Source organism: Macaca nemestrina, chromosome 19 (assembly GCF_043159975.1).
Source record: "Macaca nemestrina isolate mMacNem1 chromosome 19, mMacNem.hap1, whole genome shotgun sequence".
NCBI lineage: Eukaryota > Metazoa > Chordata > Mammalia > Primates > Cercopithecidae > Macaca > Macaca nemestrina.
The window spans coordinates 44,621,701-44,649,341 of record NC_092143.1 but is presented as its reverse complement, the minus strand read 5'-3'; the positions used below and the strand labels follow the sequence as shown (position 1 = coordinate 44,649,341).

The window sequence follows — 27,641 nt, the reverse complement described above, 5'->3', positions numbered from 1 at the left end:
ACCAGCCAGCCACGCTGGCCGCAGGTTCCTCTCAGCCGGGATAAAAATCCCCGCAGCGTCCCAACGGACGCCGGAAGCTGGGTCCTGGCCGCGCCGGAAACCCCACCTTTCGCGGCTTCGCCCCACCCTTCGCCCGAGGTTTCCGCCGAGCCGTACAGCTACCGTGTCGAGTAGCTCTCCGTCTGCAACGCCGGTGACGGAAAGCTACGCCCTTCTAGAGACCTGCTTTCCCAAGGGCGCGGCCTCTTAGGCCGGGATGCACGAGGTAAAATAATCCCCTGCCTTTCTTCGGTAGCTGTTTTACAGTCCACAGCACCACTGTTGAACCGAGTGTTACTGAGTAGTGTTCTTTGCCTTCACCCTCCCTTCCTCCACTAGTTGTCCACTCTCGAGGTTTAACTAAGAAGTCATACTTTACTAGACCACCCGATCTCCGAAGTCGCCATTTCCCCCTTAGCTACTTGAATAGCACCTGGCACCTCTTGCTTTCTCCTTTACTCCCTGAGGCAGCGACGTCCCTCCTTTCCCGCTTCAGCCATCCCTAAACTTTAGTCAGCCTTCCCACCCTGCCTCTCTCCCGGTTAGAGCCACTACGGGCCGTGCCTTCCTGTTCCACGGGAGCTCTATCTTGGTACACCCAGAACCACCTCCCTCCTTACCCCGCTGCCACACTCGTGGGGGTCTCTACTTGTCTCCTCTTGATGCAAGTAGTTATGTGGACCTGAATAATAGAGTACAGAAAGGTCACTCTTATGCACTCACTATGAAAGTGACTGAACAACTTTCTGGAGCCCTCTTGACATAGTAGGATACTCGGGTTACACCTTATACTAGGGTTATACCCCTTGATAAAACCACTGCTCTGTCCTTGACTGGGGACCTATATATGCCACCCGTATGCCACAATCTAACACCCCCACTACCCAAGGCTGCAGCCAGCCCTGTTAAGAGCTGTAACCCATTCTGTCCCTTGGACTAGGAGCCATTTGCTTTTTCTCCCCGCTGAATCTGAAGTTTTTTTGTCTTACTCATATTGGCTAAGTTTAAGTTTTGTGTGAGGCCTAGTTGGTTGAAGGAAAAAGGATTTGGTTCTAGTTTCCCCTTATGAGCTAGCTGTCTTTGACCAGATTAAGACATCACCAAAGGATTTTAAGTGGGTAATATAAGAAATGTATTTTTCTAAATGCTTCCTCTGCCTGCAGTATGGATAGGAGAGATGCCAGAATGGGTGAGACCACGTAAGAGTCCCACTGCAAGGCTACAAGAGAGATACTTTAATTAGAATGTGTGGAAACAAAGCAAAGAGGATAAATTCATAAGAGGCAAAACAGAAACTGGTGACAGATTAGATTGGGGTTAGGGAGAAGGCATCAATTATCAGGCTCCAAGACTGGGCAATTGGGTAGTGTGACTGATAGTGTCTTTTTTTTTCTTTTCTTTTCTTTTTTTTTTTGAGACAGGGCCTCTCTCTGTCACCCAGAATGGAGTGCAGTGGTGCAATCATGGCTCACTGCAGCCACGACTTCCCAGGCTCAAAGGATCCTCCTGCTTCAGCCTCCCCAGACAGCTGGGACCACAGGTGCACACCACAACTGGCTAATTTTGATTTTTGTAGACAGGGTGGGGTCCCACATGTGGCCCAGGCTGGTCTCAAACTCCTGGGTTAAAGCAGTTCTTCCACCTCAGTCTCCCAAAGTGCTGGGACTACAGGCACGAGCACCAATGCCTGGCCTCATTCACATTATGTGGAATCATGGGATAGGACTAATGGCTTTCATCTCTCCATATGGATCTACTTGATGAAAGGCAAGATAAGTAAAGAAGAAATTCAGCCCTCCAAAGGGAGGGGCTGGATTCAGAAAAAAAAAAGGGGGCAAAAAACCCAAAGGAGTGAAGACATAAAGCAGTATCTGAACTGGAACAAAAACAGTAGGAAAAACTTATCATTGATACCCTTGGACATTGCTCACTGTGACCCAGGTCCTTGCATCAAATGTTTTCACAATATTTGACATCTAATGAACAATCAGGGGCCAAGAGAAATCTTAACAAAAAAGAATTCCATTCTGATTGGTATCAAATGTTATTTTTGTTGTTTTGAGACGGAGTCTCACTGTGCAGCCCAGGCTGGAGTGCAGTGGCACAATCTCAGCTCACTGCAACTTCCGCCTCCCAGGTTCAAGCAATTCTCATGCCTCAGCCTCCTGAGTAGCTGGAATCACAGACATGTGCCACCACACCCGGCTAACTTTTGTTTTTTTAATAGAGACGGGGTTTTGCCATGTTGGCCAGGCTGTTCTCAAACTCCTGACCTCAAGTGATCCTCCCGCCTCGGCCTCCCAAAGCGCTGGCATTACAGGCATGAGCCACCGTGCCCAGCCTCAAAACGTTACATTGGTAATAAATTAGAAACTAATAAATGAGAAAGTGATTTACTTAATAAAAAACATTTTCAGGAGAACATCTCTTTGGTTGAAGCACAACTGGATTCAAAGATTAGTGATCTGGAAAAGATATATAGAGATAATCTGGACCAGACTTCTGTTCTGAAGGTTATTGACCAATTTTACAGATAGGATAACCAAAAACTACTGAAGTCTTAGGAAGTGTATTTGCTTTCAGTCACATGGCAAAAGGTTTGCTTGATATATTAGATATATCTTGCCTCCTAGTCTTTTTACTGGTCAAATATCTTGCTTTCTCTTGTTATTTTACCAGTAATACACATCTAACACATATAGAACACAGATCAGATTGCCTACTTTTATTGTATCTAAAGCAAGGATTTTGGTGGGGAGAGAAAGGTGGGAGAACTCATCTAGCTTTTTATTTCAATAGCTTTAGGGGTACAAGTGGTTTCTGGTTACATGGATGAATTGTATAGTGGTGTAAAGTCTGAAATTTTAGTGCACCCATCACTGGACTACTGTACATTGTACTCAGTATGTAGCTTCTGTATCCCTCACCCCCTCCAACCTCCCTAAAGCAGGGATTTTATTTTTTTGTATTTTTACTTTTTTAACTTTTAGATTTAGTGGTACATGTACAAGTTTGTTAAATAGGTAAACTTGTGTCATGGGGGTTTGGTAGATTATTTTGTTATCCAGGTACTAAGCCCAGTACCCAATAGTTACTTTTTTCTGGCACTCTTTCCCACCCTCCACCCTCAAATAGCCCCCAGTGTCTGTTGTCCCCCTCCTTATGTCCACAAGGTCTTATCATTTAGCTTCCACTTATAAGTGAGAACATGCGGTATTTGGTTTTCTGTTCCTACATTAGTTTGTTAAGGATGATGGCTTCCAGCTCCATCCATGTTCCCACAGAAGTTATTATCTAATTCTTTTTTATGGCTAAAGCAGGGGTTTTTATAAGATACTTTTTAGCTATATTTTTGAAAATTTAGGGTTTTATGGAAATGCCTTGGGAAGCTTGACAAGAGTGCAGTGGAGGCTGAATAGTGAGCCTTTGAATCCCAGCCCTACTTCAACTAAAAACAAACAAATGGAACTACTCTCATCTGTTTTAGATACTGGAATGTTAGTTGTGTCAGAATTCCTTTGAAAATCTGGTTCTGCTGTTAACAATAAAAGTTTGAAAACCACTGTACTTGATTAGCGACTAGGGTATGAATTTGGTTAATATCTACAGACTAGAGGCAAGAACCTTCGCACAGTTCAGAGGCATGCAAACACAGGGCCAGAATACATAAGGACTATAAACATAATTGGTATTTGGAGTCCAGAATGATCACAAATTGTTAATCCTGATAATAGATAAAGGGGAGGACGTGGGCAGGCCAACAGGCACTTAAGTCATTGTCTATTAAAATAACACACTGTTTACTGAATCACAACTGCTCTGGGGAAACCAAGGCTGACCTGTGAAAGCTTACAGACCCTTCTTTAGCCACAAACTGGAATTAGGAAGTGGCCTCCAGATATGCCATATTTTGATGTTCATTGCTTCACTTTCCTCAGAACTACTTGGTTACAGAATACTTTGATCCTGGTCCTTCTGTGACTGCTCCCTGATGGAATATTTGAACAACATCCCAACACTGAATTAAGATGAAGGTATGCTGTAATGTCTTACATGAAAAATAACATCAGATCAAGGTCTTTCTTTTTAAAAAATTTTGTACTGCTCATACCATATGGGGAAATGGGCCTGCCCTCAAGTAACTGCTTCTTTTGAATCTTTTCAGTAGCTCAGACTTGAACTCATGCATGAGTTCTTTGTAAGGCTAAAAGAACATGGCCTCTAAGTACCAAATTAGTCATTCACACGAGCCAAGTAATCAACTAAGAATCCATGGTACATTCCTTGGACTAGCTGCAAGCCTACAGTCCAAAGATCATCCATCTCTAACTCAGGAAAGGTCAAAAGGTACTTAATACCTGCTCCATAGTTTTAGAAGTAACTTAAGTCATGAAATAAAAGTTGCTCGTGAGTCTTCTGGATGTATGTCAGCAATTCAGTTAATTCGCCAAAGAAGAAAAAAAAAAAGATGTAAATATTTACTTTCATTAACTCTATACTCAGTAATTTTACAGCAAAGAACATAATAAGAGGTGTTCACACAAAATGGAGATTAATGCAGTTAACACTGAAAGGTTTATACTAAGGTACAAAAACAAGTGCTTGACTTAGAAATTCAACTTTATTTACAAATGTTCTCCTATAAACAAAGATGCCATTCTACCCCTTTAAAATATTGTAACTGATTAACTTCCATAAAAACCATTTACATAATTTCAACCTTTCTGCATAAATCTGTATTATGAGATGGGCAAACAACCTCACAAAATGGTCTGAGACATAAAAACAAAAGACAACCTATCCAGCATGAATGTCCTATTGATAAACTTAATGAAGAATTAAGAATCACACTCCACAATGTGCTACTCCACCAAGAAACAGAAATGTAATGATTTTTTTGAAGGTAAATGCTTCACAATAAACAGTTTTCTTGGGTAGTACAGTTTAATTGTGATTGTTTAGGACTGCTCTTGCAGGCTAATATTTATGCTTTTTTTTTTTTTTAAATCATCATTGTAAAAAGGGCAGACTTATAGATTTTTCTGACAATGAAAATCTGTAAACACTGGTCTGGTCTCATCATTCAGGCCAATTAATAAAATAACAGATGCATGGAAAGAATGTTAAACAAAAACATTATCATCATGTGACTGACAGAATTCTCCCTGAAATCAGAGAATATTAATACTCAATAGTATGTATAAATTTGAACTTATAGCTAAGACAATAGACAAAATAATTAACCAAGGAGCTTAAAATAAAATTATTCAAATTACCTATTTTTCATTTTATGTGCAGTAATTGCTTTTTAAAAATCCTTTAAATTTTATCTAGGGATAACCATTCACATCATGGCTAAGTTGCAAGGAACTTCAAAACTTTGAAAAAAAAAATTCATCCCTGAGAAGTGAGAGATAGAAAAATATCTAAAAAAAAGAGAAGCAACAGTCTTGCACCCTTTTAACAATCTCATCACAGCATGAACTACTATTAACAGTGAGCAATCAGATATTCCAGTCCTGGAGAGTTACTACCTCTCATGATCTGATCTTTTTGTAATGAAACTACAAGTGCAACATTAAAAAAAAAACCAGATAAATAGAAACTCTGGTTTTATTTTCAGTTTTACATTTTTGACAAGTGCAAGGTCGGCCAGCTAAGATATAAATATTCCAATAATGACCGAAGTAATAACTTCTACTGGCATGTCTTCTTCTGAGTCTCCATTTCCTCCACTGATATTCATCCAAATAATAAAAGTAACACAATTGCAATTGAGTTTACTATTATCAATGGCACTGCAAAGAGAAAAAAAAAAGTTTGTTACTATAAAGAAAAAACAGAGAAAAAACTAGAAAATAATTATTAGCCTCCAGGAAGGATAGAAATATCTAACAATATGTCATCATAATCATGTTGTAAATAGTTATAACAAAGAAACATTCTAAAACACATTGGATCATTAGATCCAAAACTTAATTTATTAAGAGAGCTTGTATAACTGGGAGTAAGGGTTGCACTGGAACAGCTAGATCAATGTGAAACGTCTGTGGATACTCCCGGTGCAACCCCAGGAACACAAGTGCATTGGAGCCAGGCAGTAGTAGACCCACAGGGTTGTCACTGACAATTGAGATTAGAAATACAGTGCAAAGAAGATTCTGTAGTGTCATTTTACTACATTAAAAATGAACTTACTTACCATTGTATCCAAGGTTGTGATTAAAGGGACAAGAGGTCCTAATTTTAACGATTTTGAATAAAAGGCTTTTGAACTCTTTTTTTCTTGAATTGCTCAAAAATATTTTCCAGTAGAATGACAGATACTAGATCTCTATTTTTTTTTTTTTTTTGAGACAGAGTTTTGCGTGGCACAATCTCAGCTCATTGCACCCTCCACCTTGTGGGTTCAGGCCATCATCCTGTCTCATCCTCCTGAATAGCTAGGCTTACAGGTATGCACCACCGGCTAATTTTGTATTTTTAGTAGAGACAGGGTTTCACCATGTTGGCCAGGCTGGTCTCGAACTCCTGACCCCAGGTGATCTGCCTGCCTTGGCATCCCAAAGTGCTGGGATTACAGGAGTAAACCAACGTGCCCAGCTTTCTCTCGAAAATCTCCCAATACTGTATATGATTTTACAACTTGGAAGCAACAGTTTCCAAAAGGCAAGAATATAATTTTGTCTTTTAGCTCTGACAGGTAACACACAAACAGATAATACAGATTATACTACGCATTCTATTTGTACCAACTGGCTTAAATTGAAGTAAGAAGCAAACTAAGAAAGAAAGAAAAAAAAAAAACAGGAACTTTCTTTTTGTTTTGTTTTGTTTTATTTAACTTTTTTTTTTTTTATACTTTAAGTTCTAGGGTACATGTGCACAACGTGCAGGTTTGTTACATATGTACACATGTGCCATGTTGGTGTGCTGCACCCATTAACTCGTCATTTACATTAGGTATATCTCCTAATGCTATCCCTCCCCCCTACCCCGTCCCCACACTAGGACCAGGTGTATGATGCTTCCCCTCCTGTGTCCAAGTGATCTCATTGTTCAATTCCCACCTATGAGTGAGAACATGCAGTATTTGGTTTTCTGTTCTTGCGATAGTTTGCTGAGATTGATGGTTTCCAGCTGCATCCATGTCCCTACAAAGGACACAAACTCATCCTTTTTTATGGCTGCATAGTATTCCATGGTGTATATGTGCCACATTTTCTCAATCCAGTCTGTCACTGATGGACATTAAAGCCATGTTAAAAGAGAAAAAAAATTCCCACTACGAATGGCGTATGTGATATTCACATTTAGAACCTTTGCTACTTAAACCACAACATTAAAACTTAAGAGTGCTCTATTGGCTTTTCTTCTTACCTCTCATCACGGTTCTTACAGATCGAATAAGGTTCATTAGTTGCGATTTAATTCCCGGCTCTTCTCCGAATCCATCAACTCCCTGGTCTGTTCCCCAGCCAACTGTATAATGTAAAGATTAGCTGTGTTAAAAGTTATTACACACTTGCCTTGCTCCCTTACTAGTCATCTTCTAAAAGATTAGTTTGAGACCTTGTTAAAGACAAAGTATAAAGTCATATGACTTTTAAGAAAAGTTAAAACAATAGTGAGTTAAATATTTGTTTTCTTTTTAACTTTTGATAGCAGCAACACCCTCGCTTCACTTCATGTACACTTTGATTTTATAAAATAAACTACAATCTAAATTATTCCATGGCATTTAGTTTAGTGAAGATGATCTTTGTAACTGTTTTTTTCTCCTTGTTAAAAATACCATATAAAATACTTCTCAAGTCACAACTGAAAACCAAAGCATACTGTCAAACTATATAATTATTATAATTAGCTCAATTCAGAATTTACAAAACCCATCACGATCATTAGTATAAAAATGCTGTAGCTGAGAATCACTGTCTACATGACTTGGGGAAACTTTTAAAGTAAACCTGGTAAAGTGGGAGTTGATCATAATACCAAAATACACAAATCTCAAACACCATAATACCAAATCTTGAAAATCCAAAAGATCAAAACCCTGACATCTAAAATCCCAAAAATGACAATCAAGAAACATCAAAATCTCAAAAATGTAATTCTAGGAAGAATAATTTTTTAGATTCTTTTTAAAAAATTACAATAATATAGAGACAGGGTCTCACTTTGCTGCCTAGGCTAATCTCAAGTTATCCTCCACCTAAGCCCCCCAAAGGGCTGGGATTACAAATATAAGCCACTGCATTCAGCCTAAATATTTCTTTCTTTCTTTTTCATTTGAGACAAGGTTTCACTCTGTCACCCTGCTGGAGTCGCCCAGCCTGGAGTACAGTGGTGTAATCATGGCTTACTGCAGCCTCGACCTCCCCAAGTTCAGGTGATCCTCCCACCTCGGCCTCCCGAGTAGCTGGGACCATAGGTGCACACCACCACACCCGGCTAATTTTTGTGTTTTTAATACAAACGGGATTTCATCATGTTACCCAGGCTGGTCTTGAACTCCTGGGCTCAAGTGATCCACCCACCTTGGCCTCCTGGATTACAGGCGTGAGTCACAGCACCCAGCCCTCATTCATATTTTTAAAAGGGGAGTTATCTTTTAAAGAATTTGGGGGCTGAGCATGGTGACTCACACCTATAATTCCAGCACTTTGGGAGGCCAAGGCAGGTGGATCGCTTGAGCCCAGAAGTTCGAGACCAGCCGGGGTAACATGGCGAAACCCTGTCTCTCCTAAAACTACAAAAATTAGCTGGGTGTGATGGTGTGCGCCTGTAGTCCCAGCTACTCAGGAGGCTGAGCTGAGAGGATCACCTGAACCTGGGGAAGGTTGAGGCTGTAGTGAGCCATGATCATGGTACTGCACTCCAGCTTGGGCAACAGAGTTTAAAAACAAATTTTTAAAGAGGCAAATGTGTCATTTGAGAAACATAAAAACACAACAGAACAAAGACCACTTTACACAAAAAAATAGGCAATGACAGCATATATATATTTTTGCGGCACTAAGGTATACTAATGACAGTCACACAGGTGTAACAGCCATGAGGTGAACCATATTCACAAAGAGGTGAAAAAGGAAATGTATAAACACATTATCACTATGGTTGGTAAGTGTGTTCACCTAGCTTTATAACTGTGGTCATCTGAAATACCATGACAAACAACCTAAGTCTTTTGACAGATCAATCAAAAACTACAGTAGGTAACCACTGCATATGCAATTGCCCAAAGAGCCGAGATAACAAGAAATTTTATTTTTCACTAATGCAGACAGATATACAGAAAGAACCTTTCTTCATTTACTGAGGAAGTTTCAACGTTTTTACATACATGCACAATGCCTAAACACAAAGTCAACACTGTGGTAATGTACTTTTGCAGTCAAATTTGCAAAGAATGCATAAAACAAATTAGAACTCTCTAAAAGTCTCTGCACAGTTTATACCTCCAGTATTGCAAATGATGTAAAGATGAAATACATAGCATTGGGAATTGTAAAAAATAATGCTGCCAATTGAAAATAGTGAAAACAACTGAAAAAGAAAAAAGCTGAAAAAAATCGACATATGATAATGTGTTATTACAGGGATAGATTATGGGCAATTGCATGGAGATACTCCTTAAGGGCTGGTTGGCTTTCTCCATCATTAATTATATTTTGATGTCCTGCATCACAATGAATAGCTGCTTTTTTTTCTTTTAGGACATGGCTCTCCTCAGACAAAATGTTCACATTCATTTTCTAGGTGGCATTGCTCTTTTTGAAATTCTTCTATGGTGTGATATACATCAACATGAGCTTTCCCTATTAAAAGTTCCCATCATCAGCCGGGCGCGGTGACTCACACCTCTAATGCCAGCTCTTTGGGAGGCTGAGGCGGGTGGATCACCTGAGGTCGGGAGTTCGAGACTAGCCTGGCCAACATGGAGCAACCCCGTCTCTACTAAAAATACAAAATTAGCTGGGCTTGGTGGGGCATGGCTGTAATCCCAGCTACTCAGGAGGCTGAGGCAGGAGAATTGCTTGAACCCGGGAGGTGGAGGTTGCAGTGAGCCAAGATCACGCCATTGCACTCTAGCCTGGGCAACGAGCGAAACTCCATCTCAAAAAATAAATAAATAAATAAAATAAAAAATAAATAAAAGTTCCCATCCTCTGTGCCATGCTTCTATGTTGTTTTGGGTACCCAGAAATCCATTTCACATCCACTTATATAGAGATCACAAATTTGGTGGAAACAGCACTGGTGATCAAAAGCAATACTGCTGCATCAGTGTCTTCTTACCCTACTATGCACATAACTATTTTTGAACCAGTCAGTAACTTCGCTGGCTTCTTCAGGCAAATGTGGGTTCAACTCATTAAAAGCTCCTGGAATGCCATCAGCTGGAAGGAAGGAATGCTAACACAGGCAAATGATGCATTTTTAAACTTAAGTTTTCACCACTGCAGCATCTGGTAGCCAATCCACTCACCTGAATTTCCCACCAAATGCAAATAAAGACAAGGACATGGTAATAGTTCCGCCTAACATGATGCACCTAACCTGATATAACTGTCCTGTTTATACTCCTAAAACACACTAATCCCTTCCCCAAAATTCAGCTTTCAAGATTTCAACATTCAGGATTTTAATCTTTTGGGATTTGAGACATTAGGAATTATGGCATCCAGGGCTTGTGGGATTATGATCCAAACCTGTAATAGCTTGGTTAGGCTTCCAAAACATGCTCTATCCTGCCAGCAGGACATATCTTTTTTTTAACCTTTTTCCTTATCATTCCTCTTCATTTAGTTTTGAGTTGAGGAATTTAGCCCACTACCCCTCTTATTCTCTATAAGTGAGTCTTTTACATTCTTTTGTCATTTTCCTATGACACTACAAATCATTACTTCTTTACCCTTATGCACTAATTCTTTTTATATTGTGCGACACATTCTTTTGAAGACTTACATGTTCTCATTTCTGCAATTTGTCCTTTTCTTGTCCTCATTTCAGGTCCAATTTTCCCTATCTCGTATGACTACAGGGCTTAATTAATTCCTGACATGCTAACCCTTAAACTTGAAGAGAACAGTTTTTTAGAATATATGTACCTGAAAGACTCAAATATCAGGAAATAAGATTTCACTTTTAATCAACTTTCATTCGGTTGAAATAAAATGCTAAATAATGGTTGTTTGCTTTTTTTGTCACTGAGATATGTTGTGGTATAAAACTAATTTAAAATTCAAGTTTACAACAGGGTTGTTGTTGACTCCTACTCACTCTTCACAGAACCTAGCTCAGGTTCTGCTTATAGTCCTTCCAGTCCACAGGGGTTTTGTTCTTTTTTGAATTACCATAGTACAACTACCATCACAGTTGTCACTATCACAGCCTTTGCTATCTCTTGCAAGACTCTTTTAATAGATACCCCTGTAATCTTGATATCTCAACCCTTGTGAGTTTTCTTCCTTAAAGGTTTATATCTTGCTACCTTGATTCCCATTGCCTACTGAATAAGAACCAGACTCCTTAAACTGACATTCTAGTTTTATATCCTACCACACCCCTCCAAGTATTCCTATTCGCAGTCAATTACTCCAGCAGTCCCCAACCTTTGTGGCACCAGGGACCGGTTTCGTGGAAGACAGTTTTTCCACAGACAGGGGCTGGGGGGTGGTGGTGATGGCACTAATGTGAGCCATGGGGCATGGCTGTAAATACAGAAGAAGCTTAGCTCATTCGCCTGCCACTCACCTCCTGCTGAGTGGCCCAGTTCCTAATAGGTCTGTGAGAGTAATGTAGGGGTCCCCAACCCCCAGGCCACAGACCTATTAGGAAAATTACTCTGGAAATTGGCCAGTTGTCCAGGAAGAAAGACTTCCTCCCAATACTGACATTTGGGGGCCTCACCTCAATGAAATAGCCAATTTCTTCATTCACTTAATACTGAGACCCACCAGTAAACAAGCCCTGACCACACACATGGAACTTCCAAAGAGCTTCTCAGTCCCTTACAATTAAACGAATAGTCAAGAAAGAACAATTCTTAATATGGAAAGACATATCAAACAGAAATGGAGACTCTAAGGAAGAGAAGATGCAAGAAGTAGAAAAATACATTTTTTAAATGAACATCCTTAGATAAAAGCCATTGTAGCTATGAAACAAAAACAGAATACCATAAGAACAGATCCCATCCAGGGATCAAGCAGCTATTGCTACATTAGGATTAAAAGTTCAAAAAAAGTGGTTGCAAGATGAAATTAAGAAAACCTACCAAACACAATTAAAGAAAAAAGAAAATTGGAGTATAAATCTGTCAAAATGATCAGTTCCAAAAAGAGACAAGAAAAAATAAGAAGCAATTATTGAAGAAATATTAAGATAAAATATCCCCAAACTGAAGAACATGAGCCTTTTTAGCCAAAAGGGTTCAATCAGAAAACAGCCCAATGAATGAGAAAATTAAAAGGTACAATGTCTTCAAAACTGCAGAAAAATTAGTTTCAATCTAGAATGCTATAACTAAATCACAAATCAAATGTAAGAATAAAAGTCATATTTTTTTACCATTCAGCTATGAGCAACATTCATAGTAATAGTAAATATGGAATGCTGATATAACCAATAATTGGTTGGAGAAGGGAGAGATGGAAGAGAAGTATGTGTACAGTAATCCCCCCTTATCTATGGGGCATATATTCCAAGATCCCCAGGGGATGCCTGAAACCACAGATAGTACCAAACCCTAAATATACTATATATTTTTTCCTATATATACACACCTCTGGTAAAGTTTAATTTATAAATTAGGCCTAGTAAGAGATCAACAACAGTAACCAATAATAAAATAGAGTAATTATAACAATATGCCAACATCACCGCTCTTATACCTTAGGGTCAGTATTAAGTAAAATAAGGGTTACTTGAACATAAGCACTGTGATATTACAACATTTACTCTGATAACCAAGATGACTGCTAAGTGACTAACAGGTAGCTGAGGCAGGCAGCATACACAGCACAGAGACGCTGGACAAATGAGTAACTCACATCCCAGGTGGAATGGAACAGGATGGTGCAAGACTTCATCATGCTACTCATAACAGCCCACAATTTAAAATGTATAAATTACTTATTTCTGGAATTTCCCATTTCAGTATTTTCAGACTGTGATTGACTGCGTGTAACTGAAACTGTGGAAAGCGAAACTGTAAATAAGGGAGGACTAGTATGCTTGTGCTCACTCAAGCCTGAGTGTGCTGCTGGTGGTATAATTGTGTGAAACCCTTCCATAGCATAAGTCAATAGTCTGCTTCTAAGGAGTGGGGCTCAGGTCAAGGAGGAATGAGGCAAATGGCTTCTTTCTTTATAAACTGACGAGCTTTTTGACTTTGAAAGCCATACACATATTGCTTTGATAAAAAAATTTAAAAAGAAAGCCCTCTGCAACTAGGTCTTCCTCCCCACAGCATGAACATCCTGAGGGCTGGGATGAGTTCTGTGGCATCATGTTATTCAAAATTGTGTTTTAAAACCATCTTTACATGGTATTGATAGTTTCATTTTCTTTACTTGTTTTAAAATGTATCATTGGTTAAATTATCAATCCTTTCCATCCAATTTCACATACGGCAAAAAGGATTTGTCTTAAGTACTATATGGATTATGCACTCAGTTTTTATTGGAAACCATACTTCCCAGCAATCGTTTTTCTTTTAGATCCGTTCCAAAAAATTGCTTAAACATATTTTTTTACATGTGAGATGAGTGACTCCCAGAAAAAAAAAAAATTTGCTCTTCAACAAAACAAGATAAAACTCTACAATACTGGAATTAACATAATTAAAGCATCACCACTGAAGTAATTTAAACATATAGTAAGTTCTCAGTTAATTGCAGCCCAGTCTCTACTCTTATGCCACCAGAATGAAAAAAAAAATGGATGGAGAATTTCTGGATGGAGACAGTAAGTCATTAGTCTAGATATTCCACATACGAATACAAATGTGACAAGTAAAAGATCAGGGGCCAGGGATTATCTTTTACTAGAACAAATAGTTTACCCTCCCACTGCTACATAGGGAGTCTCAGTTGTTTTCCAGCCACAGTTTTAAGGAGCATTGCTGTTTTTCTTTTCTTTGTTTGTTTTTGTTTTTAAGAGAAAGATTTGGCCAGGTGTAGTGGTTCACACCTACAATTCCAGCACTTTGGGAAGTTGAGGTGGGAAGACTGCTTGAGCCCAGGAGTTTGAGACCAGCCTGACAAAAAGTAAAAAAGTTAGCCGGGTGTGGCGTTATGCTCCTGTAGTCCCAGCTACTCAGGAGGCTGAGGTGGGAGCATTGCTTGTGCCTGGGAGGCCAAGGCTGCAGTGAGCTGTGATCATGCTACTGCACACCAGCCTGGGTGACAGAGACCCTCTTTCCAAAAAAAAAAGAGAGATTTAATTATCTGGTTTTCTTATCACTTCCACAGCTAGAGGGCCTGGCAGAGAATAAATGATAAGACCAGCTGGCAGTACTTGCTGCCTTAATTTCAGAAATACAGTTGAATAGAAAAAGTTACTGACTGCAACCACCAAACATGTTCTTCTGCTGTCCAGACTTCAAAAAAGTCACACACAAAATGGCAATCCATCCAGGCTCAGCCAAAAACTCTCGGCACACATATTTTGAAGAAAAAGTATTAGTAACAGTTTTGAGAGCTCACTGACCCTGAGCAGATCTCAGCCTCTCTGAGATCAATTTCCATATCTATAAAAGAAAATGAAAGTGATTTTCTTTGTCAATGTCACCAAGTTTACATGTGATCAAATGCTATCATAAACATGAAAGTGCCTAATAAACTACACAAAGAACTCTGCTAATGTAAGTTTTTGAAAATGACCTTTATCAAAAAGATCAATGGTGGCCGGGTGTGATGGCTCACGCCTGCAATCTTAGCACTTAGGGAGGCCAAGGTGGGCAGATCACTTGAGGCCAGAAGTTCAAGACCAGCCTGGCCAACATGGCAAAAAACCACCTCTACAAAAACTACAAAAATTATCTGGGCATGGTAGCGTGTGCCTGTAATCTCAGCTACCTGGGAGGCTGAGGCATGAGAATTGCTTGAACCTAGGAGATGGAGGTTGCAGTGAACTGAGATAGCGCCACTGCACTCCAGCCTGGGTGACAGAACAAGACTCTGTATCAGAGAAAAAAACTAAAAAAAGATACATGCAGAAGTAAATTATCTGGTATACTACTTTTTCTTAGTTCTATATAATTTCCATTTAATCCCTGATAAAATTCAACAAACGCTTTTTAAAATTCAACAATAGCTCACTCACTATTTTAAAATCTAAAATAATATACTGGTCTGGAGGCATCATTTATTAATAAACCCTGAATCAAGTAATAGCGTGTGGTATTTTAACTGTTTGCTATGGCCTGAAGCCTGGCCGTCTGCAAGCCAGAAAGAGGGCCCTCACCAGAACCAAGCCATGCCAGTACCCTGATCCTGGACTTCCAGGCTCCAGAACTGTGAGAAAATTGTTTAAGCTACCCAGTCTATAGTGTTTTGTTATGGCAGCCTGAGCTGACTAATACACTGATTTATGTGAGGGATGTTTCTGTTGTGGTATTCATAACGTATACCTAGTACTAGACTGTCAAATTGATACTGGATAAAGCAAACAAAAACTAGTGAACAATTTTTTGCAGGTATCAAAATCCACTTCACTATGTGGCATTTTTTTTTTCTTGTACTAAAAGAAAATTAACATCATTGTGGAACACTGGAAGAAACAACATATTCCCTGTATTACTGTCAAAATACTACTAAATTATTTATAAGAATACACATATCCCTTGCATCAGGAATTGCAAGACTATGAAAACGGTAAAGTTATTTAATTATTTAGAAAATATTCATTGACAGAACTGTAAAGATAAGAGAATCCTTCTCAGTCTGCTGGAGGAGACAGAAAAGAAACTACAGTGATGCTATGACCCATGGAGATGGGTCACAGACGGTGTGAGGGAAAGGGCAATGCCAGAGGTAGGTCTTAATTGACAGGCTGAGGAGTTAGCCACTTAAAAGGGTTAAGTAAAGGTCACAATGAGTAAAGGCTCAGCAGTGGTAAAAATGGTACATAGGACAAATACTGGGGAAGGATAAAAGAGAAGGAGGAAGGGGCACCTTATGGTAGGCTTGAAATCACATGAGAGTGTTGAAGTTTATATTGAAGGCTACAGATACTGAAGAACTGAAAAATTTCAAACCATTGAAGAACAGGCTCAGCTTCACCTGAGAAACGAAACTGGAGGCAGGATGACCAGTAAGGAGTTTGCTACAAAAATCTATGCTTGCTTATTAAAAACCCAAATTAAAAACACATAAAATAAAAAACCTAGGCAATAAGAAAGCACCTATATAAACAATATTTAATAAGTATTTAAAATATTTTAAACTTCTATTTTAAAACATATTTAGATATTTTTAAACAACAGCTTATTCACTTAGACGAGCCAATGTAGTGTTTTCCCTTAGTTTGGGGATCACATTCAAAATACATGCTCAGGCAAAATATTTATATGCTACCTCTGTAGAGAAGACAAAGTGTGGAAGACAAAGTTCTAGAGGGCAAAGTATTAATATATCTGGGCCATTCTAACAGTTTCTAGCAGTAGTTTTTTTTTGTTTTGTTTTTTGTTTTTTTTTGAGACGGTGTTTCACTCTGTCACCCAGGCTGGAGTGCAGTGGTGCAGTGTCAGCTCACTGCAACCTCTGTCTCCTGGGCTCAAGCCATTCTCTTGCCTCAGCCTTCCAAGCAGCTGGGATTACAGGCGGAGCGTCACCACACCTGACTAATTTTTTTACTTTTAGTAGAGACAGGGTTTCACCATGTTGGCCAGGCTGGTCTCGAACTCCTGACCTCAGATGATCTGCCCGCCTCAGCCTCCCAAAGTGCTGGGATTACAGGCATGAGCCAATGCGCCTGGCCCCCTGTACCAGGAGTTTTTAATGTAGGGGCACAAATCTCAATCACCTGCAGAAATTTTGGAAAATACATACTACTGAACTTCACTTTTAAAATTTGAATACAGATCTACAGTAGGGTTTGGGCATTATATTTTTTAAATGCTCTTTTAATAACTGTGAAATAAACTTTCAAGTGAGAATTACTGGTTTATTGGAAGAATGGCTTTAAATATACAAAACTGAGATCATTCTACAAAATCTGAGATGCTACAGACATACAATCTATGCTTTCCTAAATTAGCTGTGGAGACAGAATGGAATTACAGTATATTTTATATTAACCCCAATCAATAATGTGAAGTTAACTGTCACTTCTTATTCTCCAATTAGCTCATATAGTTTATTTAAATAAATTACATTCCTTGAAGGCAAGAACCAAGTATTTCTCTTATAAACCCAAAATGTCTGAAACAATGTTGGACACATTGCAGGTGTTCTAAAACATATCCCAGTTGGGCGTGGTGGCTCACACCTGTAATCCCAGCACTTTGGGAGGCTGAGGCGGGTGGATCACCTGAGGTCAGAAGTTCGAGACCAGCCTGGCCAACATGGTGAAACACGGTCTCTACTAAAAATACAAAAATGAGCCAGGCGTGGTGGCGGTAGCACCTGTAGTCCCAGCTACTCAGGAGGTTGAAGCAGAAGAATCACTTGAACCTGTGAGGGGGAGGTTGCAGTGAGCCGGGATCGTGCTACTGCACTTCAGTCTGGGCAACACAGCGAGATTCCACCTCAAAAAAAAAATTTTTTTTAGTTAGGCGTGGTGGTGGGTGCCTGTAATCCCAGCTACTCAGGAGGCTGAGGCAGAACTGCTTGAACCCGGGAGGCAGAGGTTGCAGTGAGCAGAGATCACGCCACTGCACTCCAGCCTGGGCCACAGAGTGAGACTCCATCTCAAAAGAAAAAAATAAAAAAGACAAAAAAAAAAATCCCTTAAGTTTCACCTAAGGGTAGTATAATCAAAGACTTGGTTATTAAATATAACTAACAATATGAAATGAACATTATTCAGCCTGTAGCATTAGTGAGTATTAAAAGCTCATTAGATTTCAAAACCATGAAGGAAGATAGCACTATAGATTAGTTATGTCCATTTTTAAACTTTATGTAAAGGAATTATCCAATATATATTCTTTTGTGTCTGCCTTTGCTCAAATTGTGTCAGAGTCATCCATATTGCTTTGCAGGACCACAATTCATTCTTTTTCATTGTTATGCGCATTCCATTATATGAATACAATTTAGTCATTCTACCATTTCTAGTTTTCATTGCGATTATGCTGCTATGAACATTCTCATACATGTCTTTTGGTGCACATATTTATGAGCATTTGTGTAAGAGTGAAACTGTAGGATCACAGAAGATGTGTAGGATGAGCTTTAGTTACTTCTGCCAAAATGTTTTTCAAAGTGGTTGTACCAACTTATACTTCCATCAGCAGAGTATAAGAGTTCACAGTTCTATAACCTTATCAAAGCTTCCTATTTTCAGGTAAGAATGTATAATTCAAAAAACAAAGACTCCCAGCTTTTTGGAGATGTATTTCACACACCTTACAATTCATACATATAATCCAATGATTTGAAGTACACTCAGAGTTCTGCAACTATCACCACATTCAATTTTAGAATACTTTTACCACCCCAAAAGAAACCCTGTACACACTGACAACCACTTCCCACCCCATCAGGCCCTCCAGCACCAAGCAACCACTAATCTACTTTCTGTCTACATAAAATTGCCTAACATAAAGAGTATCATATGCTATGTGATCTTTCTTATAAACAGTATCATATGATATGTGGTCTTTTATGACTAGCTTCTTTCACTTTCTATAATGATTCAAAGTTCATCCATATTGTGGCATGTAATAATACTTCGTTACTTTTTTTGCCAAATAGTATTCTACATTATGGATATACCACAGCTAGTCATCTATTCATCAGCTGATGGACATCTGGGTTGTTTCCATTTTTTGGCTATTATGAACAATGCTATTTTGAACATTCCATGTTTGTTTTCGATAATCTTGGTACACCTAGGAGTAGAATCACTGTGTCATACAGTAACTATGTTTAACATTTTGAAGAACAGCCAGACTGTTTCCCGAAGTGGCTGAACCATTTTACATTAAAGAGAATGTAACCATTTTACATTCTCTTTAACAATATATGACAGTTCCAACTTCTTCACAACCTCACCCACACTTGTTATTATTTAACCTTTTTATTATAGCCATAATAATAAATGGTATCTCATTATGGGTTCAGTTTGCACTTCTCTAATGATTAATAATGCTGACCATCTATTCATGTGCTTATTGATCATTTGCTTATGTTCTTTGGAAAAAAATTCTATTCAGTTCCTTCATAAATGTTTTAATTGGGTTATTTATCTTTTATTATTTAGTTCCAATAGTTCTTTATATATTATGGATAGAAGTCACTCATCAGATATATGAGTTGCAAATATTTTATCCCAGTCTGTGGTTGTCTTTTAAAGCATGAAATTTTTAAAATCTTGATGAAATCCAATTTATCTATTTTTCTTTGGCACTTGTGCTTCTGGTGTTGTATCTGAGATGGTTTTAGCCAACAAAAAGTCACATAGTTTTTTGTCTGTATGTTCTTCTAAGAGTTGTATAGCTTTTTATCTTACAGTTTGTAAGTCTATGATTATGAGTTAATTTTTGAAGATGGTGTGAGGTAGGAGTCCGACTTTACTTTTTTTTTTATATGGCTATTCAGTTGTTAAAAAACTATTTGTTGAAAAGGTTATTTGGCACCATTATTGAAAATCAATTGATACAAATGGAAGGATTTTTAAGTGGACTTTAAATTCTATTTCATTGATCTATGTCTACCCTTCTGCCAGTATCATCCTGTTTTGATTACTGGACCTTTGCAATAAGTTTTAAAATTGGAAAGCACAACTCCAATTTTGTTTTTCTCTTTCAAGATTGTCTTGACTATTCTGGATTCTTTGCATTTCTTCTAGAATCAACTCATCAGTTTCTTCAAAAAAGCTAACTGGGATTTTGAGACACCACATTAAACCTATAAATCAATATTAAGTACTGTCATCTTAATAATATTAAGTATTCTGATCTGTGAACATGGGAAGTCTCTATCTTTAAAAAGAACTTTAATCTTCTTTCTTTCAACAATGCCTGATAGTTCTCATAGCATGAAACTTGCACTTCTGTTAAACTTATTCCTATTTAATCCTTAATGTTGTAAATAAAATTATCTCCTTAACTTCATTTACAATTGTTCATTGTGCACAGAAAAACAATTGATTTTACACAGTGTTCCTACATTCTGCAATCTTATTAAATTCATTCATTTGTCTTAATAGCCTTGTAGTGGACTCTTTAGGATTTTCTATATATACAAAATTATGTCATCAACAGTTTTATTTTTTCAACCTCATAATCTGGATGTCTTTTTTCTTGTCTAACTGCCCTGGTTAGAATCCCCATTATAATGTTAAATAAAAATGGCAAGAGAGGACATCCTTGTCTTATTCCACATCAGAGAAAGAATTTAGTTCCAGCATTAAGTATGATGTTAACTAGGGAATTTTCATACATGCCCCTTATCAGATTAAGAAAGTTCGCTCCTATTGCTAGTTTGTCATTTTTTTTTTTTTAATCATGAAAGGGTACTGAATTTTGTCAAATGCCTTTCTGCATCTTTTGTGACGACTGTATGATTTTTATTAATATCATGTATTACATAACTGATTTTCAAATGTTAAACCAACCCTGTACTCCCAAGATAAATCAAATCCCACTTGTTCATGGTATATAATCCCTTTTATAGGTTGCTAGATTTAGTCTGCCAATATTTCGTTGAGAATTTTTGCAGCTATATTCAAAAGAGATATAGGTCTACAGTCTCTTTTCTTGTGATGTCTCTGTCTGGTTTTCATATTAAGTTAATACTGACTTCATGGCATGAATTGAAAAGTGTTCTATCCCCTCTATCTTTTGGAAGAGTTTGTGAGAAATTGGTATTAAGTCTTCTTTAAATGTTTGGTTGAATGCAACGTTGAAGGCTTGACTTTGTGAGAAGCTTTTTCTCTTTATATGTTATAGGTCTATTCGGATTTCCCAATTGAGTCTAGTCAGTCTAGCTAAAGACTTGTCAATTTTGTCAAGGAATCAGCTTTTGGTTTTCTTAATTCTAATATTTTTCTACTATGTATTTCATTAACTTTCACTGTAATCTTTATGATTTCCTTCCTTTTGCTTTTTTTTGTGGAGGCTGCGAGAGCAGGCTGTGGCTCAAATGACAGAGACTCTTACTGTTCTGAGATTTAGCAGATTGACATCTCTCTCTCTCTCTCTGTTTTTTTCTTTTTTCTTTTTTTTTTTTTTTGAGACAGGGTCTCACTCCGTCATCCAGGCTGTAGTGCGGCAGTGGGATCTCAGCTCATTCCAACCACTGTCTCCTGGGTTCAAGCAATTCTCCTGCCTCAGCCTCCCCAGTAGCTGGGATTACAGGCACGTACCACCATTCCCAGCTAATTTTTTTGTATTTTTAGTAGAGACGGGGTTTCTCCATGTTGGCCAGGCTGGCCTTGAACCCCTGACCTCAAGTGATCCGCCCACCTCAGCCTCCCAATGTGCTGGGATTACAGGCTTAAGCCACTGTGCTGGGCCTTCTTTTTTGGTCTTTCTTAGAAAACACTGTGTTTATATGCCTCACTGATCATCCCTCCTCCACTCTCTTCATAGAGCTGACTTGTTGAAGAGACAGGGCTAGTTTTCATTGTCACTGCTGAGATACCTCAAGCTCTAAAAACAAACAAAACCACCACCGTAAAACACATCCCCATATCCCTTCAAGCCATCTTTTCTTCTTTTCCTCCAATTTAAAGATAACACTGGATAATCTTACTGTCTCCATTTTATAACTTTCTACTCATTTCCCAACCCATTCCAATCTGGATTTTACCCACTGCTGTAATTGCTCTTGTAAAATCACCAATGACTTCAATTACCCTGAATCAGTAGGACTCTTTTCAGTCCTTAACTTACAGTAGTCCCCTCCTTAATCTTGGAGATGCACTTCAAGACTCCACAGTAGATGCCTGAAACAGAAGACAGTACCCAACCCTATAAGTAGTATGTTTTTTCCATCTGATAACCAAGTGACTAACGGGTGGGTAGCATATATGGTGTGCGTACGCTAGACAAAGGGAAGATTCATGTCCTCATGATACAGGATTTCATCAGGCTACTCAGAACAGTTGCAATTTAAAACATGAATTGCTTATTTCTGCAATTTTCCAATTAGTACTTTCAGATGGCAGGTGACAACAACTGAAACTGCGGAAAGCCAAACCACAGATGAGGGGGGACTACTATACTAAGCTTCTCAGTAACATCCCACTGTTGCAGTATCTCTTCAAACACTCCCTGATTCTGGTGAAGTCCCACCGTCTAGGTTTTTCCATCTCTGTTTTGCTCATTTGTCAAGTTCTTCTGTCAGTTCTTCCATCTCTACCTAAACATTAAATACTAGAGGAGATTCTAGGGCTGTCTGGGGCACCAATTCTTTTTGTACTCTACTCTTTTCTTTGGTAATTTCATCTTCTCATATGACTTCATTTATTATCTATGCTTGACAAATTCATATTTCAATCTCCACCCTAATTTGTGCTGCTCTTCTATGGACTTAAATCCAACTGGCTATTTTACATCTCCACTTGCATATCTCATAGAAATCTCAAACTGAGCAGGACTAAAATTTATTTCATGATATCTTTACCTCCTTACCTAGCACTATCACCCCAAATTTTCCTCTAATACTGTCTAACTCAGTAAAGGTACTACCCTCACTCAGTGGCTTAACCCAGAGGGCCAAGAGATCTTTGACTTCATCCACTCTTATTCCCAAAGTCCAACAGTAAATTCTGCCTTTTCTACTTTTTTCCTTTTTTTTTTTTTTTTTTTGAGACACAGTCTTGCTCTGTCACCCAGGTTGGAGTGCAGTGGCATGATCTCAGCTCAATGCAACCTTTGCCTCCCAGGCAAGTAATTCTCCTGCCTAAGCCTCCCAAGTAGCTGGGATTACAGGCGCCCAACACCACACCCTGCTAATTTCTGTATTTTTAGTAGAGACAGGGTTTCACCATGTTGTACAGGGTGGTCTCAAACTCATGACCTCAAGTGATCCACCCACCTTGGCCTCCTAAAGTGCTAGGCGTGAACCACCATGCCCAGCCTCTACTTTAAAAATATCTTCTGATCTACATAAGATTCCTAGGGCTGCCATAACAAAGCAGCACAAACTGGGTGGCTTAACAGAAATTTTCTCACAATTTTGGAGGCTAAAAGTCTGAAATCAAGGCATAAGCAGGGTTGGTTCCTTTGGGGGCTCTGAGCATTAATCTCATCCATGACTCTCTCTTAACATCCAGTAGTTGCTGGAAATCCTTGGCATACCTTGTCTTATACATGCATCACTCCAATCTCTGCCTCAGTTGTCACATGGTCTTCTGTGTGTGCATCTGTGTGTCTCCAAATCTCTCTCTTCTTATAAGGGCACCAGTCATTGGATCTAGGGCCCAACCTAACCCAGTATGATCTCATTTTAACTTCATTACATATGCAAAGATCCTGTTTCCAAACAAGGTCGCCTTCATAGGTATCAACGGTTGGGACTTCAACACATCTTTTTGAGGGACACAATTCAACCCCCAACTTGATCCCTTCTACTTTTCTGTATAGCAGTGAACAGATGAACTCTGCAAGATGAAGTTTGAATCCTAGCTCCACCACTTTCTACTTTCTACCTGTGTGTTCTTAGAAAGGCCACCTACTCTCTTTGTGCTTCCAGTTTCCCACTGGAAAATGGGGATGAAAACAGAAACTATCTCATAGAGTTGCTGTGAAGGCTACACCAGTTAATATATGTAAAGCACTTGATACAGATCCTGCACGTAAGTGCTACATAAGTACTAGTTATTATTATTATACCCACTTGTGTCTACTTGCCCTATTTAGAATGGCTCTTCCTTGGGAGGCCAAGGTGGGCAGATCACGAGGTCAGGAGCTCGAGACCAGCCTGACCAACATGGTGAAACCCGTCTCTACTAAAAATATAAAAATTAGCCAGGCGTGGTGACAGATGCCTGTAATCCCAGCCACTCGGGAGGGTGAGGCAGGAGAATCGCTTGAACCTGGGAGGTGGAGGATGCAGTGAGCTGAGATCCCACCACTGTACTCCAGCCTGGGGGACAGAATGAGACTCTGTCTCCAAAAAAAAGAATGGGTCTTCCCACATCCACTGCTTTCCCTTCCAATCTTTCCTCCGTATTGTAGCCAGAAGGATCTTGCAAATAACACAAATCTGGTCATGTCGCTGTCTTAAGACCCTCTTCTCACCTGCCTCACAGTTTTCACACCAGGTCGACACCACTTAAAGCTCTCCTCACCCTTCCAACTCCTCCCAACCCTTCACCTTCACCGAGTTAATGTTTACTCATGTATCAGATTTAAGGTTAGACACTCTTCCTCCAAGAAGCTTTCACAGATACACAAGTTAGTATCTGCCTGTACTTCTCTTTCTTACATAATACTGTCTATACTTGTTATTGTCACTTGTTCAGTTTTTATTTAGATTAACTTCCATCAGAATGGTAGAGTAGCTGCTGTAACTTCAGTTACTATAAATAGGCCTGGCACATACTTTGCACTCAATAAATATCTTCTGAAGTAATCAATGAAATGAATCAGTCTTGCTCCTGGTTTTACGTTTCAGTAATTCAAACGGACATACTCGGTACACAACGTGAGATCCTGGGAGGCATAACTTGTGTTTTCATTTTTGAATTTCTAAATTCTAGCAGTTTTTGGCACACTGTATGCACCCAACAAGCTATCTGAATAAACTTCTCTTGGAACATGAGTGGCTGAATGTCCTGATAACTCCAACGCATTCCCTTCCTATAATTCCTAAAGCCCAGGAACACTTATTGCCTTTCATCAGTGAGTGAACTACTGATGCTCCAAAATGAGCCATGCCTCCTTCCCCTCCACCCCCAACTCGTTTTGTTTTGTTTTTTCGAGACGGAGTCTCACTCTATTGCCCAGGCTGGAGTGCAATGGCGCGATCTCGGCTCACTGCAACCTCCACTTCCCAGCTTTAAGTGATTCTCCTGCCTCAGCCTCCCGCCCGGCTAACTTTTGTATTTTCACCACCACGCAAGGCTAATCTTTGTATTTTTAGTAGAGACGGGGTTTTACCACGTTGCCAGGCTGGTCCCAAACTCCTGACATCATGATCCGCCGGCCTCGGCCTCCCAAAGTGCTGGGATTACAGGCGTGAGCCACCGCGCCCGGCCCCTCACCACCAACTCTTAGCCCAAAACTCAGACCCTGGGTTTTCGGCTATTGAAAGTAGTCACAGAACCGCGCCACTTCACTTCAGCCTGGACAACAGAACGAGACTCCGTCTCAAAAAAATAAAAAATAAAAAAGTCACAGAAAACTGCAATTAAATTACTGAATCGAAGTAATCACAAGCACTTATGTAGTAGCACTTACTGACCTCCGTATCCCTCCACCCCAACCCCCTGGGCCCTGCACAGCGGCTGTGTGTGTTGAATATTCTCCCGCTATTGAGCCCAAACCTGATGAGAGGAAAGACTCGGCTTCCACTCCGAGCCGAGCCTTCCGCTGTTCTTCTGTCCCGGCCAGTGGTGTTCCCCCACGCGGCCCCATTAGGGTTCGCACCCCCAGGACTCCGCCGCCGCCCCAGCCCGCGCCCCGCGGCCCCACTCACTGTTCTTGAGGAATCGCTCCTCGTGCAGCACGGCGATGGCGTTGACGCAGAGCAGGGCTGCCTGCAGCAGTGAGTACAAGGTAAAAGCCATGGCCGTCCGGAGCCGCCAGAAGTCCAAGCGATTTCTCTCCCGCCGCCGTAAGGGACGTGGCGCCTCCAAGGCTGGCGCCTTCCTACGGAAGCCGATGAGGCCCAAGACGAACTCTCCGGGAAGCCCCGCCCCCATCTGGTTAAGAACCGTCCCTCGCTGAAGTCTGCAAGTCCTGCCGCTTGTCTAGAGCGGTGATGTGCAATCAATGCTCTGGTGTGGCCGGTGCTGCAGGTGCAAAATACACACCGGCTTTCAGACACTTGGAACTGGAACAAGGATGAAGAATATCCCATTAATTTTTTTTTTTTTTTTTTTGAGATGGAGTCTGGCTCTGTCGACCAGGCTGGAGTGCAGTGGCGCGATCTCGGCTCACTGCGAGCTCCGCCTCCCGGGTTCAAGCCATTCTCCTGCCTCAGCTTCCCGAGTAGCTGGGACTACAGGCGCCCGCCACCACACCCGGCTAATTTTTTTTTATTTTTAGTAGAGACAGGGTTTCACCGTGTTAGCCAGGATGGTCTCGATCTCCTGACGTCGTGATCCACCCGCCTCGGCCTCCCAATAATTTTTAAATGTTGATAACATGTTGAAATGAAAATATTTTGAGGTCGGGCGCCGTGGCTCACGCCTGTAATTCCAGCACTTTGGGAGGCCGAGGCGGGCAAATCACCTGAAGTCAAGAGTTCGAGACCAGTCTGGCCAACATGGCGAAACCCTGTCTCTACTGAAAATACAAAAATTAGCCGGGTGTGGTGGTGGGCGCCTGTAATCCCAGCTACTCAGGAGGCTGAGACAGGAGAATCGCTTGAACAGGGAGGTGGAGACTGCAGTGAGCTGAGATCATGCCACTGCACTCCAGCCTGGGTGACAGAGCAAGACTTTGTCTCAAAAAAGAAGGAAGGAAGGGAGTGAGAGAGGGGAATAAAAGAAAGAAAGAAAGATGAAAAGAAAGAAAATATTTTGAATATATTGGGGTAAATACAATATATTACTAACATTAATATTTCTTGTTTATTTTTAATTATTTAATGTGGCTATGAAAATATTGTAAATAACATGTGAGGCTTGCATTATATTTCTATTGCTCAGCACTGCACTTGATGCTTCTAGGAAATGTAGGAGATATTAATATTCCCATTTCAGATTTCAGAATATTAAAACAAAGTAACTTTTAAAATTACTCAGTGAGAAACATCCCCTCCTTGACCAAACTCCAACCTAGATCCTCTGAGCCTCTTCTTTTTTTTTTTTTTTTTCGAGAAACAGGGTCTTGCTGTGTTGCCCAGGCTGGAGTGCAGTGGCACCATCATAGCTCAATGCAGCCTTCAACTCCTGACTCAAGCAGCCCTCCTGCCTTAGGCTCCTGCTTAGCTGTATATGGTGGTTAAGACTAAGTGTCAACTTGGTCAGATTGAAGGATGCAAAGTACTGATCCTGGGTGTGTCTGTGAGGGTGTTGCCAAAGCAGATTAATATTTGAGTCAGTGGACTGGGAAAGGCAGCTCCACCCTTAATCCAAGTGGGCACCATCTAATCAGCTGCTGGAGTGGCCAGAATATAAAGTAGGCAAAAAACCATGAAAAGGGTAGACTGGCTCAGCCTCCCAGCCTACATCTTTCTCCCATGCTGGATGCTTCCTACCCTTGAACATTGAACTTCAAGTTCTTCAGCTTTGGGACTCAGATTGGCTTC

At 40.0% G+C, this 27,641-nt stretch overlaps 1 protein-coding gene and 1 long non-coding RNA gene across 3 annotated transcripts; one reads left to right on the top strand and one right to left on the bottom strand.

Annotated features, from left to right (window-relative positions):
* LOC105489365 (uncharacterized) lies at positions 1-16,754 on the top strand. 2 transcript variants are annotated; one of them, XR_011616893.1, is made up of 3 exons: positions 16-265; positions 1,461-4,073; positions 9,802-16,754. It is a non-coding gene; the product is annotated as an uncharacterized lncRNA (long non-coding RNA). The 2 variants fall into 2 exon arrangements; XR_011616892.1 differs by lacking the exon at positions 9,802-16,754 and having other exon boundaries at positions 1-265; positions 1,461-5,302.
* Positions 4,642-26,040, bottom strand: LOC105489364 (immediate early response 3 interacting protein 1). Its single transcript, XM_011754113.2, has 3 exons — positions 25,863-26,040; positions 7,420-7,521; positions 4,642-5,837 (listed from the first exon to the last, which is right to left on the bottom strand). Exons 1-3 carry the CDS (start codon positions 25,951-25,953, stop codon positions 5,782-5,784), a joined length of 249 nt encoding a protein of 82 aa, XP_011752415.1. The 5' UTR covers positions 25,954-26,040; the 3' UTR covers positions 4,642-5,781.
* Between the last annotated feature and the right edge of the window lie 1,601 nt (positions 26,041-27,641).

Bases quoted from the DNA above. Each gene is read 5' to 3' on its own strand.
- LOC105489364 (XM_011754113.2), bottom strand. From the start codon at position 25,953: ATGGCTTTTACCTTGTACTCACTGCTGCAGGCAGCCCTGCTCTGCGTC. The intron at 7,522-25,862 runs GTGAGTGGGGCC...TACATTATACAG, and splicing joins GGAGCGATTCCTCAAGAACA to TTGGCTGGGGAACAGACCAG. The intron at 5,838-7,419 runs GTAAGAAGAAAA...TTCTCTTTGCAG, and splicing joins TGTAAGAACCGTGATGAGAG to TGCCATTGATAATAGTAAAC.